General features: G+C 38.8%; 3 protein-coding genes across 3 annotated transcripts; 2 read left to right on the top strand and 1 right to left on the bottom strand.

Moving 5' to 3' along the window:
* Window positions 1-3,966: 3,966 nt before the first annotated feature.
* On the bottom strand, window positions 3,967-5,667 carry LOC128862329 (uncharacterized). The gene is made up of 2 exons (XM_054100891.1): window positions 5,624-5,667; window positions 3,967-5,350 (listed from the first exon to the last, which is right to left on the bottom strand). The coding sequence occupies exons 1-2, from the start codon at window positions 5,628-5,630 to the stop codon at window positions 4,332-4,334; spliced, it is 1,026 nt and encodes a 341-aa protein (XP_053956866.1). The 5' UTR covers window positions 5,631-5,667; the 3' UTR covers window positions 3,967-4,331.
* Window positions 5,668-9,576: 3,909 nt separating this feature from the next.
* Window positions 9,577-10,723, top strand: LOC128861968 (peritrophin-48-like). The gene is made up of 2 exons (XM_054100343.1): window positions 9,577-9,583; window positions 9,711-10,723. Exons 1-2 carry the CDS (start codon window positions 9,577-9,579, stop codon window positions 10,721-10,723), a joined length of 1,020 nt encoding a protein of 339 aa, XP_053956318.1.
* A 6,143-nt stretch (window positions 10,724-16,866) lies between these two features.
* Window positions 16,867-18,813, top strand: LOC128862328 (peritrophin-44-like). The gene is made up of 3 exons (XM_054100889.1): window positions 16,867-17,004; window positions 17,260-17,357; window positions 17,439-18,813. Exons 1-3 carry the CDS (start codon window positions 16,992-16,994, stop codon window positions 18,330-18,332), a joined length of 1,005 nt encoding a protein of 334 aa, XP_053956864.1. The 5' UTR covers window positions 16,867-16,991; the 3' UTR covers window positions 18,333-18,813.
* Window positions 18,814-20,469: the final 1,656 nt, after the last annotated feature.

Genomic DNA, 20,469 nt, shown 5'->3' with positions numbered 1-20,469 from the left:
TCTCTGAAGTCCGTACAGGTCTCTCTATCCGCAAACTCGAGTTGGAGGGTCGTGCCGGCGCAATCTTTCCAAGTAGGCAGGATTGGAACGAGGAGAAAATCTATACCGATGCTGGTACGCCTGTCTTCACTGAAATGCTATGATCAAGGGACTGACGATGACTTGGTGCAGAACCAAATTGGTCAACTCCTGATCAAATCTCGTTGGTGTGCAGATAACATTTCTCAGATCCCAATTCCAGGACATTGGAACATAGAGGTAAATTAAATTTCTAATGAGCTTACCAGGAAGCGGTCGACTGAAGTGGTGTCAGAGGTCTCGCACCCGGTTAAAGGGGAAGTTCACAACTAACAACTTGCGCACAGAACAGATGGAGCTCCATTTCTTTATGTACTATTTCGGAAACCTTATGGCCCCACAATTGATGCAGATCGCAGAAAGTTTTGAGGACTCTCGCCATTAAATTTCCAAACTCGTAGCTGTGTTTACCTGTTACGACCGGCACAAAGTATTTAATAGGATTATGAATAAGTTCGTGCGGTTTTTTTCGAAATTTGAAACTTTATTGACGTAAAATGGTTACAAATTTAATATTCAAAATATTGTCCATCGCTTACTACTACTTTTTCCCATCTTTCTGGCAATTCACGGATTCCCTTTGTGAAAAATTCGGTCGGTTTTGCCGCAATCCACGAATCGATCCATTTTTTGACTTCATCGTAATTACGGAAGTGCTGGTCAGCCAGGCCATGTTGCATCGATCGGAAGAGATAGTAATCGGATGGCGCAAGGTCTGGACTATACGGCGGGTGGGGTAGGACATCCCATTTGAGCGTTTCTAAGTATGTTTTGACCACTTGTGCAACATGTGGCCGAGCATTGTCATGTTGCAAAATAACTTTGTCGTGTCTATCGGCGTATTGCGGCCGTTTTTCTCGCAGTGCTCGGCTCAAACGCATCAATTGTCGTCGGTAGACATCCCCCGTAATCGTTTCATTCGGTTTCAGTAGCTCATAATACACAACACCCAGCTGGTCCCACCAGATACACAGCATAACCTTCAGGCCATGAATATTCTGCGCCGACGTCGATGTTGAAGCATGGCCAGGGTATCCATACGTTGCCCGACGTTTTGGATTGTCGTAATGGACCCACTTTTCATCGCCAGTCACAATTCGATGCAAAAAACCCTTTCTTTTGTGCCGTTGAAGCAGTTGTTCGCATGCCATAAAACGGCGTTCAACGTCTCTTGGCTTCAATTCATACGGCACCCAATGGCCTACCTTTCGGATCATTCCCATGGCTTTTAAACGTTTGGAAATGGTTGATTGATCAACTCCCAAAGTTTTTGCAACCTCTTCTTGCGTTTGAGCCGGATCTTGATCGAGCAATTCCTCCAATTCGGTATCCATGAACTTTGGCGGCGCACCCTCGCGTTCTTCGTCTTCCAAGCCAAAATCACCACTTTTAAAGCGTGCAAACCACTTCTGGCACGTTCGCTCAGATAGAGCATGCTCACCATAAACTTCCACCAAGATACGATGACTTTCGGCTGCTTTTTTCTTCATATTAAAATAATGAAGAAGAATTCCCCGCAAAAACACATTATTTGGCACGAAATTCGACATTTTCAAGTGTGGTAAAAATATTGTTGTTTACGCTTCAAATAAAAAACTTATACTGACGTTTGTGCCTTACGACAGTAGCTCTCCAATGAATGTTTGGAAATGTGGATCGATGGAATGATAATCAAGTTACGCCATCTGTTGTAAAACCGCACGAACTTATTCATAGTCCTATTAATTCCCATTGCAGAAGCTGTGGGGAGCTTTCAGAGAAGTAGACTGTTGAGTACTTTCTCTGTATATCAATCCGGGTTCGGTAACTAGACGATTAAAGCCACTGGGAGCTCCTTTTTTAACAGCCTGGGACAGTGCGCAAACTGAAACTGCCTGCTTAATGTGCTTTAATACAACCTAATAAAAATCAGAAGTCTTACTACATCTGAAGTGATACGGCTAGACTGAAAACAGTTACGTAATCTAGAGCTCAAAATGAAGTTTGCTCGGCCGATAAGCTGTGATATTTCAAAAGTTTTAAACTTACTTACACTGCAATTGGTGAGACATAAAACGTTTAAGGAAAATATTGATAAGTAAAGCGATCTGGCAGACCAAAGCGGGTCAGTGAAATGGAAGTGCGGTCTGTTGTACCCGCCACTGGTTCGAATCCATCTGACAGTGCACTGAGGATATCATAGAAGCTCTCCAGAACATCTGGAGTTAAAGTTACCGCCAGAAAACTTAGGGCATTGTATGATAATCTTTGTTGGGAAGGGTTGCTATTCATACTAAAACCACATATCGACGGCGGCTGCCGTCTCAACCGATTGGACTAAATTTTGTGTGTGCAATGGCAAGCCTCCGAATTTGCTTCTGCTATAAAAAATCTTTTCACAAACGCTGTTTGCCGTTGAGAAGCAGACCTGCACTGCAAAAAAATTGTTGAACAAGCAAATGCAAAAAAAAGTTAACCGTATAGTTTTCCTGGCTTCATAAAAACTAAGGTGCCTAAAAGTATGTTATCAAAGCTGTCAACCACAATTCACATACACTGGTGTCCAAAAATTACTTGTCAAGTGCTGAGTTATTTTTTTGCACACTCGCCCAATTTTCAAGGCTGGTTATGCTTAACTCGAAAGCATCTAATCAAACTGAGCTGTAATTATTGTATAATACACTTTTGTGTCCAACACACATTATTAATGGGGTATTTCTCAGGAGCAGAGCGTAGCTGATCAAGTGTAGGAAAGCAAATAGTTTTTAAATGCAAGAGGAAGAGAAGACGTTTACGTTAATTCAAATAAGCCCTTGACACCGCCAACGCCATTCAATATCAATTATCCTAACTCATTATTTTTATGACAGAACTATTCAGGCCAACTTGCTTGCAGCCACTTGTTGCCTACGGATTTATATCCCGCCAAGGACTGTCACTTCAGCAGCATTCTCCGTATATGTATGAGGAATGTTTATGCTGCTACAACAACAATACTAGCCACTTGTGGCATATGTGACGTGCATACGTACAAGCAAATATAATGGCAATCACTCCACGAAAAACTCCCTTTGAAATTCCACCATAAAAAAACAGCGACCATTCGCACTGCACTTGCAGAAAAGTGAAGTTATTGCGAAATGTCATAAAATCACATCTAGTTTTCCCCCGTTTATATATCTAGTTTTCCCCCGTTTATATATACATATATATATATATATAATTGGCGCGTATACCCTTTTTGGATGTTTGGCCGAGCTCCTCCTCCTATTTGTGGTGTGCGTCTTGATGTTGTTCCACAAAATGGAGGGACCTACAGTTTCAAGCCGACTCCGAACGGCAGATATTTTTATGAGGAGCTTTTTCATGGCAGAAATACACTCGGAGGTTTGCCATTGCCTGCCGAGGGGGGACCGCTATAGAAAAATGTTTTTCTTAATTTTGGTGTTTCACCGAGATCCGAACCGACGTTCTCTCTGTGAATTACGATGCAATATATTAGATGGATTCAAATAGTTTGAATTATTTGATTATTCTTTATTTAGAACTAAAATTGATTCAAAACTGCAATACCATATATGGGCTCAAATGCGGGAACGGGTTAAGAGAATATTGACACACGCACCACAAGTTGATAACTTAGCCTAAACACTTGTCACAGAGGAATACAGTATTACTCGTGTTTTAAGGATCCTAGCCCAATCTACCGAGCATTTCTTAACATTTTCTCAATGTGTACCTCGCTTGAATTTGGCTATAATTCATAATTAGATAGGGCATCTGCTGACAAATGATACAAAAGAAAAGTAAATATTGTATTTTCTGTAGATATTGCGATATTCTATTCAACTGAATTTTATCTAAAAGTGTAATATTCTTATTCTAGTATATGTTTTTTAATCTGTATCAATAATTCTTTTCAATGCTGCTGGGTTGCAACTTTTTCTACCTGTGAATTAAATTCGCGCTTTGTAATTTTGCTGGCATTTGTTTTTTTTTTACGTGAAGGACAAAAAAATGTTTGAGATTCCTCCCCACCGTCTACGACTACCATAAATTCTATGAAAACCATTTTTCGCTTCAATAAGCATTAATTTTGAAATATATTTCACAACCAACAAAAACCTCTTTATGCACAACGAAATATAATATTTGCTTCCAGGACAAGAACATCTGTTGTTGTTTTTTTTGTTTGTATACTATATACGGCAATACTTTAATTGTGGCACCACGGTAGGTTTTACATGTCGCGCCAGTCAAATGCGACAACCCGATTAGACGCAAGCTGTGTACGATTTCTTAGTTGAGGTGCACTTCTCCGTTGCAGCATCAAACCACATATTGTCACCACAATACTTCTCCTCCACGGTACGACTGCTCTTACAACTTAGATAATACTGACAGCCTGGTGTCGAGCTCAATTCATAACCGTCATCTCGACCATCGCAACGATCTTCACCACACCGCACGCTGGTGCGCGACACACAACCCTCCTGTGTTGAATCGAAGAACGTTGTTGTGGGGCATTGTCCCCAACTAGGCGATGGATCAGGTGTGCCAACACCCAGATCTTTGCAATAAAAATATCCGCGGCATGTTGCATCATCACTAACAAAGCGATTTCTTATCGCTAGCTTCGTATTGCCGCACACCTCATTGGGATAAGGATGTTTAGAACAATTAACATGGCTTTTGGCCATACAAGTTCCTGTATTAACGTCAAAGTATTTGTCAGAATCACACGTTTTGGTTTGCAAAACGGATTTTGATTTGCTTTTGACACATTCGTAATATTCGTTGCAATTACCCTCACTCAGAAATGGCGTTGAATCAGGTACCACATCGCAGAGAGTAAATGTGGCCCTACAGGAAGAGTTTTCAGGATAGTCGCACATTATGGTGGTGGAATTAAAAAGTAAATCGCCGGAACAATACCCAGAGCTAATAGCAGTTTTACCATTGCAATTGTACCAGCCTTTGCAGTTTTTGGGGTCCTGAATGTATCCATTTGATTTAGTAACACACGGCGCGGAGCAGTAGTCGTCAGAAGTACTTTTTGCACATCCCATTGTATTCCGATCGTAATACGTATAAGTAGAACCCTGGCATGGTACATTATCCACACTTTTAAAGTTCTGGCATATTATGCCAATGTTGCAATAACCCGGCTTACGTAATTTTACCCCATCTTTAAAAAGTCGGCAAATGTCATTGTCCGCGCTTAGAACCTCAACGCAATAAAAATTATCGAAGAATCCCACAAGCAGAGTTATGAGTAACGGCAATTGAAGGCCTAAAATGGTATATTACAATAGATTTCGGTTAATGGTCATGCCCATAGCAAGGTTTTATTTTTAAACATTTTTTGATAGTGTTAATTGCCGTCCATCCCATGGAAAGGGTGAACTTATTGTTACTTTTCTATTTTAATTTGAGAAAACAAAATAGTTTTGAAATATATTGCAAAAAACTGTTTCAATCAGATTACACCTATTACGGGCAACTATTTACCGTTAATATTAAACTTTATTGGCGCTGATTGCGTTCACTTTCCCATTTCACGCACCTTTCATTTTCCTCAGCACATTAGTGTTGTTCTCTGCCGAAATTTTCAAATCAAAAACTAAACGAGTTTCATTGAAGTCGCCTGCTTATATAGCAGGTCCCATTGAACAGATTTGCGTTATAGATACATATACAGACATATAATATAAGTATAAGATGATATCTATATATGTACGTAAGCGAGCATTTTATACCAAAGCAATACCAAAATGGTCATGGAAAAATGGTTTCTGGAATTGATTTATTTGCTACTCAATTAATATCACTAAAATCCATGTTTGACATTTTGTTGTATGAATTTCAGATAAGATTAAATGATAGGATAACAACACAAGCTAAGATTCTTGCTATTTTTTTGATTTTTTCATTTAATAATAATATTTCATATAAATAATCTAATATAGGGTTGCCCATATTCGACGCACCCATGTGTTTTTTGGGCAACAACCTTTGCGTCAATTGAATCTTATACGGGAATAAATGCAAATCAATGCGGATAATTCGTTGTAAAGTGGTCCGAGCAATGTAAATTTCAACAATTTGGGAGCGCTCGCGTGGCGTGTACTGTTCCATGGTAAAAATCTGCTTGGACTGACGCTTCCAACGCGGTATGTCATTGAGCGATCTGACGTCTCTGTCAAAAGATATAGGGTTACCAAATAGGTCCGTCGAATATTAACAACCCTGGACAACATATAATAATAATCCGTTCGAAGGTTACATAATTCTCACAACTACGTTAACAAATATGAGCATAAAAACGATTAGTGATAGTCAAAATGTAAATTGTTGTTGTTGTTATGTAACAAAGAGAAATAATTTAATGCCACTAAAGAAAAGATCAGTTTGTGAGGGAGAAAATTAGGAAACGTGAAAGAGGGATGTGAGAAGGAGAGGATGAGTAAGGAAGTGTGTGTTTTAGTAGTGGGACCATGGGTGTGCGACTATACTTATATGGATACTGCTTGTCTATAAGTGTGTGTATAATTTCACTGAGTTTGGTTACAGTTTTAGCGAATAGCAATCTACTAGCACTAATAATGTCAAGAACCTGTTAATGTCGTGGTTAAACGCCGGAAATGGCGTTGGACAGGGCCCACTTTGCGAAAGGAAAATAATGGCACTCAAGTGGCACCCTCAAGGTTCACGATGCAGAGGATGAACAAAAGTACATGGATAAGAACGGTACAAGCTGAATGCCAACAAGTGGTTAGCTGGCCTATTCGAGGAATTGATGAATAGAAAGCATTAGTCTCAGCCCTATGCTCCAACTAGAAACGTCACGAAATTGTACCGTTACATACATTTTTTTTTAAGTGAAAACTTCTTTAGAATCGTTGGGAGTGATTTGAGAAAAAGTGAAACGAAAAAAGCGACACTCTTGGCTACGAATATTACATATACACGTAGCGACGAACTATATAACTTTTAGGCCAGCGCCGACAGCATGGCGCGATAGCCGAGCGGCTAGCAATGTGAGCTTCCGATCCAAAATCCTTGGTTCGAATCACAAGAAAAACATTTTTTTTATACAGTTATTTTATTTTATTTTATGATATGTTTATGAGGAGCTTTTTTTCATGGCAGAAATACACTCGGTGTTTTGCCATTGCCTGCTGAGGGGTGAGCGCTATTAGAAAAATAGTTTTCCTTAATTTTGGTGTTTTCACCGAGATTCGAACTGACGTTCTCTCTCTGAATTCTGAATAGTAGTCACTCACCAACCCATTCGGCTACGGCGTTTGTTTAATTTTACTGATGCAAAAATGAGGAAAAATATATGAATAAAGTTTGCTTACTGTTTACACATTTTCCAAAGGTGACGGAGAACCAAAAAAAAAGTCGATTTTCAAACAAATACGAGTGCATATGTGTAATTGTGTTAGAGTTTCGGTCACGCCCCAGCAAAACCTGCGTGCATATGTGTTTGTAACATTCAAAAAAATGTAATTGTGTTAGAGTTTCGGTCACGCAGGTTTTGCTGGGGACGCTCATAATAGCAACCGCGTGTGTATTTTTATATTCGTAAATATTTTCATTTTTAAATATTTACCGCAATTATGCCGAAAAATAATGCAGAAAAGTGTCGTGAATATCGACAGAAAAAAAATCAAGAAATAGCATCACGGAATTCATTCACGAAAATTTAATAAAGTATACACCAGAAGTATCGCGGATACTTAGAAAAGATTACAATAAAGTTCCAATGATTTTAAGTGGCGATTTTAACGTAAATTTTGCATTGGACACAGCGGTTCCTTTAATTGACGTTCTCAATACAACATTCAATTTAAAAATGTGTAACAATCGCACTGAATCGACAACACGATCAAAAACAACAATTGACGCGGTATTTCAAAGACATGTTGACAACATCGAAACCAAAGCATTTGTATCATATTTTAGCTATCATAAGCCACTCGTATCATTTGTTGAAATTGAAAACATTGAGGATGAATAACAATAAAATGAAGAAAATAAAATATGAACTTTATAGCAATATTATAATGAACCTATAATTATCCCGCTCCTAATGCTGCTTTCGTCTCATTCTCTCTCAGTTTGTTTTACGGAAGGTTTCACTTCTATCGCGTCTAACCGTTAGACTGGTATTTTTTTTATTCAATTTATTGTCAAGGAAATTAAAAATTAAAAAATAAGTATTTGGGTAGCCGTGGCATAGAAACCCAGGCCGAGTTTCTAACCTTCTCGACTTTAAAGCGTTTTTCTGAAATTTGTTATTTTTAAAATCCGTACAAGTTTTGAAATTTTACACAGTACATCTTTACATAATTCACCAGGTACGCGGCAGCTTTTATGGTATTTCAAGAATTAACAATCTTCCAATACCAAATAAGCCAAATTAACAAAACTGCGAAATAAAAATAAGTAAAAATAAATGCTAGTTATGATGCACACCGCAAAAGAACTTTTTCCGGGGCTTCTCCGGATATTCACTGTCACTCACTCAATCTTCAATGTTTTGCAATGAAAACTTAGGAAAATATTGTTAAAATGGTGCATTATTATGTGGTTGTCTAAATGAGCAAATGAGCACTGTTTGTATCGCTAGAAAAAATCTTCAAAGCCTGTCTTTTTCACTGAATTGAATTTCCTCTAAGAAAATTGCACCGCCAGCGAAGCCGCGGTGGTCATTCGAACGTTGTGCTATTTCATGAATCTGGATATTATAGCATGAATACAGCTTACACCGTTATCATTGAAGTTTCATTGCCACCCGTTCTTATCTGGCCACCCTATATTTTCACATTCTTCGTATTTGCCAAGGTTCTGCGACCTCATTCTTGTATCATTAGTAGCTTAATAACCGTTATCTTTGGTAATAACCGTTTGATGGTAATGTACATAAATATTTAGTCCATGGAAGTTCGGACTTCGCTGATGATAGATATTGATTTTTGCAAGATGATTGTCCCTTGTAGAACTGCTCTCTAAAGTTTGCATTAGACTGCTATTTTTTCAATTCTATTCGTTACTCTACAAAGGTTCACAATTTAAAGAAATTATTTTCCATTATTTCATAATCAGAACCAAATGTGGGCATATTTATGTATGTGCGTATGCGTACCTTGTCCAATCCATCTATACTTTCTTAGTTTGCCGAGTATGTGTTGAAAGCCATATAGAGATTACTCTCTTAATCTGTAAATGTACCTATGTATGTATGTATGTAGACATAAAACCATATTTACTAGCGACAAATCAATGATATCAGATTCAATGTATTTAGTAACTGTATACGGTACACTTTTTTATTTTTATGCATTTGTATTTGTGAACACAAATAAATAGATCTGCCTAAAGAACAGGTGGCCAAGTGGCTTGCTACTCAGCGAACAGTCATAACAATACGCAAATCGGCTTGAACGATTGAAGGATTGTGGAATTCTGGATTAGTAGTATTGGCGCCGCCAGTTAATTTTTGAATGCACAATGAAAGGTAAGCCGCGCTGCATATGGACAGTTTAACATTCGAAAATCAAAATATTTATTTGCGTGTGTTAATGTACGAATATAAATTGATATATATAAATATTGTATAATTTGATGTTTCTTCATTTTTTTAGTTTTAGCTCTACCTTTGACATTAGCTATCCCATTAGCTCTGTTATGGGCCGGCTTTATCGATAGCTCATTGTCAGCTGATAGTGATGACATTTGCTGGTTCTTTCCCAATGCAACCAAGATTCGCGATCCTTTATCTTGCGGTCAGTACATTACATGTATTGATTCAGTGGCTCATTACACCGCTTGTACTTCAAGTACGCCGTACTTCGATAAAGAAACCGGGAAGTGTGTGAAAACGTTGACTAATTACACCGGCTGTGAGATTTCGTGTGAAGAAAATGAGGATCTATTCATTAATGATCCTTCATCCTGCAGCGGTTATTACTTTTGCAAAACTGCGACAACACCAATTCATGGGTATTGTCCGAGCGGCACACATTTCAATTCCACGACCCAATCGTGCATCTTTAGAGTCGATTCTACGTGTGAGCTGAAGGAACTCGATATTTGTCTTATCACCCCAAATGGAGTCAAAATTGCAAGTGATACAAATTGCGGTCGATATCATGAGTGTAAGAAGAAAGTGCTCTCGTCCAAAGACTGCTCAACAGGTCAATACTATAATCCACCTACCGGCACTTGTTTGAGCAAGTGGAAGGTGGCTTGTGCGAAACACCCGGTGCCCGATAATGTGTGCGGCACGACAAAAAGGCCCTACATAAATAAATTTGTTTCGGATGGTGCAACTTGTCGTGGCTACTACTATTGTGCCGAAAGGAATGTCATGCCTGACCCTGCACCAGTATGGGGCAGCTGCCCTAATGGCACCTTCTTCAATCCCACTACACAAGCTTGCGCAAATCCTTCGAGTACCGCATGTCCCAGTGGAGCAGATCGTTGCGAAGGACGTTCGTTAACCTTTGTGAGCTCCAGCGATAAAGGGTGCCGTCAATATTTACGTTGCAAAGATGGCAAGACCCAAGAGGAATTGAGTTGTGGCAATAAGTTCTTCAATGAAGCCTTAGGCGCTTGCGTATCTTCGCCTATTACATACGCATTCTGTGCTTCATAAGTCAGTCCTTTATTAACTTAGTGTATGTATGAGTGTATTTGTGTATGTACATTCATCTAAGAACATACAAATTTTTGCCGGTAGAAATAAAAATTCTAAAAGATAAACTCTGATTTTTCTCTGACCAAATAGCGGTTCTGTGGCAAATCTATAAAATATGTTTGATGAAATTCTAGGAGGGATAGACGAGTCGAAATGTATGAATGAATATAGATATTAGACATTAAACTATAGTATTGTATCAATATTTACGTGAACTTTACGGATTTAAAAGTACTGTAGTTTTCCGATCCAGCGAACACAAAATTTGTCTGGCCAATGCTATAAAATATTTACACCTGGTGCTCATCATATTGTTCCAGAATTTTAATTTTTCAATGATTGATTTCAGTCTTTCTTATTCTTCTCATTAAAAGTTTCATTATAGACAGACGGTGGTGTTAATTGGGATTAACGCCTTAATTCGAAATTATCTTTGGAATTAAGTGTTACTAATGCAGATTGACAACTAGACTTAATTCCCATAATTTAAGTGGGTGCTAATCGATGGGAACACTGCCAAAAAGCGACAGTTAATATAAATTGTGAATGAAAAATAATGAAACTATAAAAAGAAGAACAAGAAAGATGGCATTTGCAATAATTGATATTGCGGAGAAAATTTGTTTAAATAAATAATTATTTTTTAGTGGTAGGGCAGCTAATGCCCGTATTTGTTGTCTGTGATCCATCTTTTACTGACAAAACTATCCAATAAACAAATCAGCTGTTCACTTGTAATCCGGAATAACGCCGCCGTCTATCAAGACCAAAATGGTAGTAATGGTGTATCTGTCTCCAAAAATGCTTTGGTGATGTAGCAAACTTGTATCTTATTTGTCTTTGCTCTGGCGCGAATTACGGTATCTCTTCTGCCCTGTTCTCGACTCATCTTTATAATACATAGAACTTATTACCGCACTCTACTGTCAATCAGAAAAACACTGCATAGAATATGTGTGAACTACTGCTCCAGGCCCACCTTAATGTTCCCAAATTACCTCGACGGCCCTGTGTTAAAACTAGTATCAATATACTCATTCTAACTATGGACATACATATACATAAGTAGATATGTATATCTGAGTAAATGTCTGGTTTTTCAGATGGCTGCTTAAACACAAAGCTAACGTCATACAAATCAAAGCATATCAGTATGATTTACGATGCACAACAATTAAAAATATGTTAGAAGATTATCGGCAAGAATGTCATAAATACGTTTATAAGTAAGAAAGAATGTAGGTTTCATGTTTGTATTGGTAATATGATTTTCGCATTAAGAAAAGTATTTTTGACAATCAGGTGTTTGACTAATACACAGACAGTTAAGTAACCTTCTGAGGGTTGGGTTTTTCAATAAATTATTTCTTCTTTGCTCTGTATTAAACGACAGTACTTTACGACTTTATTTTTCAACATTTATCAATACATCTTATAAAATAAATTATTAAAAAAAAAATAATAAAAAATAAATGAATAAAAATAAACAATATAAAAGTAAGTATGGAATCGCACAGAATGCCCCGATTTGGAAGAGTGGAATGGTTAACTTTAACCATTGAGCAAGTAATAATGTAAAGTCACAATCACTAAATTTTTGACATGCAGGCATATAGATGCGGTCAGTCGGGTGAAAAAAGAAGGGCAGGCAACAAATTCTAGAGACGGGCACGAATGTCTTTGCTCGTATACAAAAAAAAAAAATCGGGAAAAAACAAGTGCCGTGTCCGCGTTCCGCTACGATTTTTCGATTGATTGTAGTGCGGAAAGATCCATCTCCACTGGATCAATTCGCATCGTTTGAACTCACTGTAAGACAATACAATACAACCTGGGAAACCCGCCAACCAAGGGGAATCTTATCGTCCGATAACTCTCCTATCCCCGGTAGTGAAGACAATTCAAGCCCTCCTACTCCCACTCTTTACGAAACACCCGGCCCCAGCCCCACATCAGCATGGTTTCCGTCGAGTGCATAGCACTCACCGTCATAAACGCCCGGATAACCCGCGGGCTTAACCAAAACCGCCCCTGCGAGAGTTCCATATAATCAGCCATTCCACGGTACTAGATGATATTTATCTGTCGACACTCCCGCCGGGGCTGAAGAGGTCGTCCGCCAATTATCTGAGCTGTCGACACTCGTCAGTGATTTTTCGTGACCATACATCCAAACAGAACAAGATTAAGCGAAGTGTTCCGCAGCGTGGTGTCCTTTCACCCTTGCTGTTCAACTTCTATTTCGAAACTCCCCCAGCCACCAGAGGGAGCCTCCCTGGTCACATACGCAGACGACTGCACGATAATGGCGTCGGGAAATGACATCGATGGCCTGTGCTCCAAAATAAACAACTACACCGACCTTTCTCGCTTTTTCACGGCGAGGAATCTCCCACTTTCCCCCACAAAAAGTCCACGGCGACCCTTTTTAACACCTGAACAAAGGAGGTCAAACTGCACCTGAAGGTAAAAATCGATGACACACCAATTCCGACGGTAAACAACCCCAAAATTTTGGGTGTAATCTTCGACAATTTGCTCTCCTACCGTGCACAACCGCAATTGCCACTAAAGTCCAAAATCGCAACAAGGTCCTCAAATCGCTTGCCGGCACCACTTGGAATAAAGACAAAGAATTGTTGCTATCGACATTTAAGGCCGGCCGGTCTGAACTATCTGTCAGGCCTCTCTGGTCGCCTGGAACTAGTGACACGCAGTGGATAAAGTTTCAGACATGCCAAAACACTGCCATTCGGACAGCGACGGGCTGCCTCCTGATGTCCCCATTACAACACCTTCACAACGAGGCCTATATGCTACCTGTCAAGGAGCATAAAAACTGCTCAGCAAGCAGTTCCTGTTGGGGTGCTACCGTAGGTTTCACCCTTGCAGACCCCTGCTTGAGCTAGAGCCGCCTCCCAGGCATGTCAGAAGACACCTACTATACCACGCCGATGAGATCCATGACAAGGCAAACAGAGACCTACTGCACCGGACAGAGTTTAGACAGACATTAAACGACATCCACCGGGAGGCTGTTACCACCTTCATAAGCTCCCGTCCAGTGAATGCCGTAATCGGAGTCCAACCACCACCCATTGCAGATGAAGAGCTCCAGCTTCCCTGTGAGACCCGCGTAACACTGGCACAATTACGTTCTGGATATTTTAGTAGGTTAAACTCCTACTTATCCAAAATTGACCCCGACATACCTAACTTATATCCTGCATGTGAAGACACCCCGCACGACACTAACCACACGCACTCATCTAACACCCCTCTCCCTCTGGACCCAACCTGTCGAAACAGCATGTTTCCTGGCCCTACCTTTAGATGAACCTAACGAAGACAACCGATGATATACTTTACACTGACGGGCTTCTCTTACTGCTACAACAACAACAATACAATTTTCCGGTGAAGCGGAAGGATTATGCTGTGCACACGGCAAAATTAAATTACCGCCATTGATTTCCCTACCAGAGCGTTTGCGTAATTGGTATTTGGAAGAGGAAATGATTCAAAACACTTGAGACCTGTAACAAATGATCCAAGACATAATAAGAGACAAATTATCTCTCGCAAGTTCAGGCATTGCCATTTGCATCTTCGGAAATGGCGAACGAACGGTGCACTTGCTCCTAAGCTGATATGCAGAGGCATGAAAACCTAAGCGAAAGTAGCTTATCGAAAATTCCTCTATCCAGCGCTAGGAAATGAGCAACGTTTTGCCAAAAGGCAGTTAAAAACACTTAAATAAACTGAATAGAATTGTTCGTACTACACTAAAAACAGATCCATTAATCGAAGCTATGAAGCGAATGAGTAGACCGTCGTCCATTAGAAAGGTGCACCCTAAAATATGCGGTTTAGTGTTAATTTTTCTCTTTTAAAGATCATCAAACTTTTTCGGTTCGGAGCTATTTCTGCAATCGATTTGTTTTTAAGTATTGTAGATAATGAAATAATAATACGAAAACTATAAAAAATTACGAAAAAGCTAAATTCCAAAAATATTAACCAGAAATTAAAAATATGACAAAAACAAAAGAAAGTCATATGGAAGCAAGTCATCAAATTATAGCTTCTCACAGAACTGACAAAAGCCGAGGAATATTTGAGAGGTTATCAGCAGGAGAACGCGCGTCAGATGCAGGTTTGCAGCCAAAGTGAAGCATAAAAGAGGTTCTGCAGTGGTAAGTGGCTATGCAATATCGAACAAATTCCAGATAAAAGCCAATCCCAAAAGAAATTTTAATATTTCAACACGATAACGAGGCAAAAAGCACAACAACAAATTGTAAGGAGAATTTACGCTTAGAATTGCTCGGGGATGAGTCGAATAAGAAGGCCAGCATTGTATGTCCAGCCACAAAAGAAAGTCTTTAGATCACACTCTTTGAAACATGAAAATCGATCACTCTGAAAACACTATGTGCTGGTCACGTTGACGAAGGGAGTAATGCTTCTTTGCTAATATAAAAAATCGATACCTGTATCGATCCTGCTGAAATTATAAAGCCAAATGAAGTTATAAGGAAATTTATTCTTGCATATAAAAGGAAACTACAATAATAAGTTTAATATTTGGCAGTTTAAACAAATTTAGAGAAAATGTATGTACATACGCACGTGTAATACAAATAAATGATATTTATGAAAAGATTACAGTAACCCTAAAGGCCAATAAATCTAAGCCAAACACCACATCGCAATGGATAATAACACTCGAAATGACGCTAAGTACTAGTACGTATGTGCTCGTAGTATTTGCACCCCGCAGTCAAACCTACTGGCTCTGAACTATCCTACTGCAAGTTTGCTTTGCGGCTAAAGCAGTTTGTCTTCTATATTTTCCAAGAGGCCAGCAATGGCTGTTTCTAATATGACGGTGTTCTAGGAAAAGTCCATTTTATCAGGCGTATACCATTTAGCAAACTAGTCCCCAATGGGCACGAAAGCAGATGTTTGACTCCATCAATATCTATAAGTACGTATAGATCAATATATCGTCGCCATTTCAGAGCAACCTTCACATTTGAAGCATTCTTATAATAAGTTCGCATATAACTAGATTAACTACTTTTTCGCTTAACTCCTAATGCGTAATTAAAAAACGAGATTGCCGATACAAAAATTTTCTCCCGAAATTCGAGATTATAAAATAACCTCAGATTTTAAAGACACTTTTTTCAGTGCAACCCTGTGTTTTCTGTCTTATTGCTATTATTATTACGAATGTGCGGAGAAACGTCAAAATAAAAACTAAAGAAAATGGATGCCGGCAAAGAAAAGAGATTTGTGAACGTAATTCGCATAAGCGTTTCGTTAGCTATTATTAATTGGCGTGTGTACATAGACGCTTTGGCCTGTTATTGCTTATTTTAAAATGTAATATCGAATTTCGCAAGCGTATTCCTGCCATAATTTTTTACAATCTTAATAGACGTCGTTTGCGGATTTCCTCCAGCTGTATATTACTAGCAACAAATTGCGCAATTAAATAACCTTTGGCTTCTCTTCACATCGTTCACAATAATTAAAAGAACCAAAAACACTAAAATATCTCACCAAACCAATTTCTATGGAGAAAAACCTTTCAAAACAGTCTTGACAGCTGATTGTCAATTTTGCAGCTAATTCGCCATATGTAAACAGGTGGATTAAACTTGTGAATTTATTGCTAATCACTGCATGTGTGAACGTACTTTTTTTATAGTCACGGAAGCGAATTTCTTTTGCCTTCACCTCTAAATACTCATTTCGCAACTGGTGGAGTTCTAGTCACACTCGATCTAGTACGACTTCTGTAAGCAAACACCAATTCATGAACTAAAATATTTGCTAAGTGGTTTAACCTTTCACTAAAGAGGTTTGTGCGCCTATATCTATCACCAACACACACAGGTGTGCCTACAGTCAAGCAGCCTAAATAAGACTCTTTGGCATGGGTTTGCAAATTCGAATGCACAGAGTATACAGAAGAATCTACGTATGTATGTATGTATGTGCACATGTATGTATGTAGATACGTTAATATTTTGTCAAAAAAGAAAACCAACACACAAGTCATTTGTAACAGGGGTCTATTTAAGCGCCTAACAGTCGGGAAATTAAGTCCAGTCACAAATAATCGTTGAAAGTAAAATATCTCAAATTAATTGTTTTCAGATCGAAAGTTTTGCAAATCTGTGCTGCCGAATGTATACGAGCATCGATTAGAGAAATGCAACAAAAATGTGGGATTTATAAGTACTTATATAATTTCGAAACTCGCCTTTGATTAAAAATACAAAATAATTTCTATCGCAAAATGTACTCTGATGAATTAAAAGCTTGTGACTGTGTGCGCATAAATTCACTAATGGCAATTCAAGATTGCTTTCTTGCCACGTAGAAGTACATTTAGGCTGGACTGCTTTGAACTGATCTGACTGTTGTTTATGCAAAAAGTCTAATCTACACGGGCGTACGTGTATGCTTGTTTCTTTCAGTGTTACTGTCCCTCTTTGTGATTTTCTGCAGTCTATATGGTTTCGGCGAAAGTGATACCATCTTGCCCGATCCCGCTGGACTCTGCAGCCTGTTCCAGGTACTGAAAATGCTGCTTAATTCAATGAGCAAACTTTCCGGAGAAATACAATGACTTTCTATTGATTTTTATTTATTTAAGGATGGTACTCGTATTCGAAAGCCCGGCTCATGCACAGAGTATATTCATTGTGCCAACTCCACGGGCATTACCCACTCATGCCCATCCACACAGAAGTTCGATCGTAGTAAGCAAAGCTGCGTCTTAGAAAAAAATCTATCGGACACTGACGACTATTGCAGAAATCGTTGTGAGGGTATTGACGGCAAATGGATCACCGACCCCGCTTCCTGCAAGGGATATCTCTATTGCAAATCAGGGCAATCATTCCAGGGTTATTGTGCAAGTGATTATGTTTTCAACGAAAAAAATGCAATCTGCGATTTTGCGGATAACTACAATTGCAATGTGGTGCCAGAAATTTGTGACTTGGTGCCGAATGGAATGCAATACCGCCACACAACTGACTGCAATAAATACTACACGTGTACGAAAGGCGTAAGTGTGAGCACCAAGTGCACCAAAAACACGCATTACAATGTGCAAACGAAATCTTGTGGCCAACAATGGCTGGATAGCTCTTGCATACCCACTTTCACCTGTGGAACAAATACGAAAATACTTAAAGGCTTCCAATCGGATGGCGCTACATGTCGTGGCTATTTCTATTGTCGCGATCTGGGAACCGAACGGGACTTGGAACCTGGCTATGGCCAATGTCCTGAGGGTACGTTTTTCCACCAAAGTACTCAAGCATGTATCGATCCGCTCAAGTCAGACTGCGCATATAATCGATGTCAAGGTCGCAATATTACTTACGTGCAGACTAACAATGATAACTGCCGAAACTTTATCCTTTGCGAGAATGGTGTAGCGACTAAAACACAACGTTGCTCTGGCGACAAGTTTTTTGATGAAAAAATGCAGGCTTGTGTAACCAATATAGTTTCGTATGATTGTTGTGATGGGAAGTAGAAAACAGGAACTTCTAATAAAAATACAAAATTTTAAACAAATAATATGATAGCCAGCAAACCAAAATGTATAGCATTAGTAGTTGCGAAATTCGCATGTAAACCCAGACTAATAACCTCCAACTAAACCTTACAAAAATGTGTAAAACGACACACCACGAAGGTGCATAGCCTTCACTGTGGGTGGACATAATCGGTACGAACTTTTTGTTACAGAGAAAATGAACTGCCAGTACTAATACGTGCGATATAGGGCCTGCATAACGATTTCGCCAAAAGTTGTAAATTTCGTTTAAATTAAATAAACCAAATATATATATAAATAACTAAACTCCCATTGAGCTCGAAGTTCGTAATTTTTCGCGATGGCAGTGCAGTCTTCGCTCACACTTGTACACGGATTTGGAATTGAAAAGGGAGGTTTGGGTAATGATATTTGCAAAGAAAAAACGCATTTTTTCATATTCAGAATAAATGTGAGATATATTATGTTATTATGTACTACTCGTATCATATATTACAAATAAATAGATTTGTAAAATAATATATGGCATCGTGCGACAAGACCATCGAAAATCGCCATTGGTTATTTCTTAATGCTGCTATAACAGTCTGAAGTGGCAGTTCCTGGCCGGAAATGAATCCGGGTCTTTCCAAAAACGTTTAATGAGAACATAATCAGTATATGGCTAAAGAAAGAAAATGATTTCTCAATGAATGTTGGAAGGAATTGAGAAGAGCGGGAGTTTTACCTGAGCTTCGTGATGAGCTCGTTTACAGGTTTATATATTTGAGCCAGATAGCTCGTAAGGTTTGTCAGCCCACACAAACTAAACACTTTTTGATAAATTTATAGAGCCCTTAATGGAAAGAAGAATGAGACGGCGCCTGTTGTGGTACCGTTACTTTGCTCTCAGCGAATTTGACAATGAGTGATGTCGTCTTAGCACCAGTATGGCCAGATTACCATTTTCGTAACTTGATTTACCTTTTTTTTTCTTTGAAGTGAAATTTCTTAGGCGTCGATGGACGAGCGAGATTGGATAGTAAAATTTCAAGGTCATGCAACGTTTCTCTCCGCGAGAGAGAAATAAGATGTAGCGTACAGGAAAAGGAGAGAGAGAGCTATACCTTATATATATCTTAGATACACTTTAGGCTATTTTTCCTGAGTTTTTCCTTGTGGTTGCTAATTTCTTGTGAGAAATAACACTGCCTACTTTTTGGTGCTTGTTTGTTGGTGGAAACTAGGAAGAAATATATTTTGGTGCCTAGTTTTTGGCGTTATATTTCCTTAGTGCCTACTGTTTGGGGCGTTTTTGATGCCTACTTTTTGGCGCTTATTTCCGTTTCCTGGCTAGTGCTTGTGCGAACTATAAAGTGCTATCCATTCCGGCGTCGGATTTATTGTTATTGCCTTGCGGTAAATTGTGCCGTTGCGGCGGTCCTGGAATCGCTGCGTTTTTGCGGGTGATAAACGCTCGGAATAGTGCGCGTTGTTGCCACAGTTTGTGTCCGGCGTTTACCTACACCGGTCGACCCTTCTCCGTTTTTTGTAAATTTTGTCTATTTATATTCTCTGCAAATGTTGTGAATTTATTTAGATATATATTCTTTCTCTCTCTCTCTCGCTGTCTCTCGGGTCTCTGCCTCTCTCTTTGTCTGCCTTGAAAGTTTCACTTCTGTTATGAGTACTACGCTCCACGCACTTTTTTTTGTTATTTCTAACCTGTTCTAATTAAAATGTAATTTTTATAGTTTTGTAAAATATACATTTTTTAATAATTAGTTCAATAATTCACTCAGTTTTATTTAGCTTTACTTTTTTTAACATCTGGTCGCATCGCATATTTTTGCGTAACCCCAAAAGGAGCAAAAAATTAAATTTGCACTTTCAAAATATCAAATTTTATAAAAATCAACAAATTTTCATTAGCTTAGTGCAATCTTCTCAGAGTGGCCTTTCTTAACCTTATTTTTTTATTAACAGTTTTTTCTTTTTAAATTATAGTTTCGATAGCTTTAAATAAAAAAAAGAAACAAAAACCAAACTTACAAATTTTCGCATTTTGGGTATAAAAAAGCACTAAATTTATTGCGAAGAGCAAATGGTTGGCAACACTGCACAACTCGGCCAA

This window comes from Anastrepha ludens, chromosome 4 (genome assembly GCF_028408465.1).
Source record: "Anastrepha ludens isolate Willacy chromosome 4, idAnaLude1.1, whole genome shotgun sequence".
Taxonomy (NCBI): Eukaryota; Metazoa; Arthropoda; class Insecta; order Diptera; family Tephritidae; genus Anastrepha; species Anastrepha ludens.
This window is presented reverse-complemented; position numbering and strand designations above follow the sequence as displayed.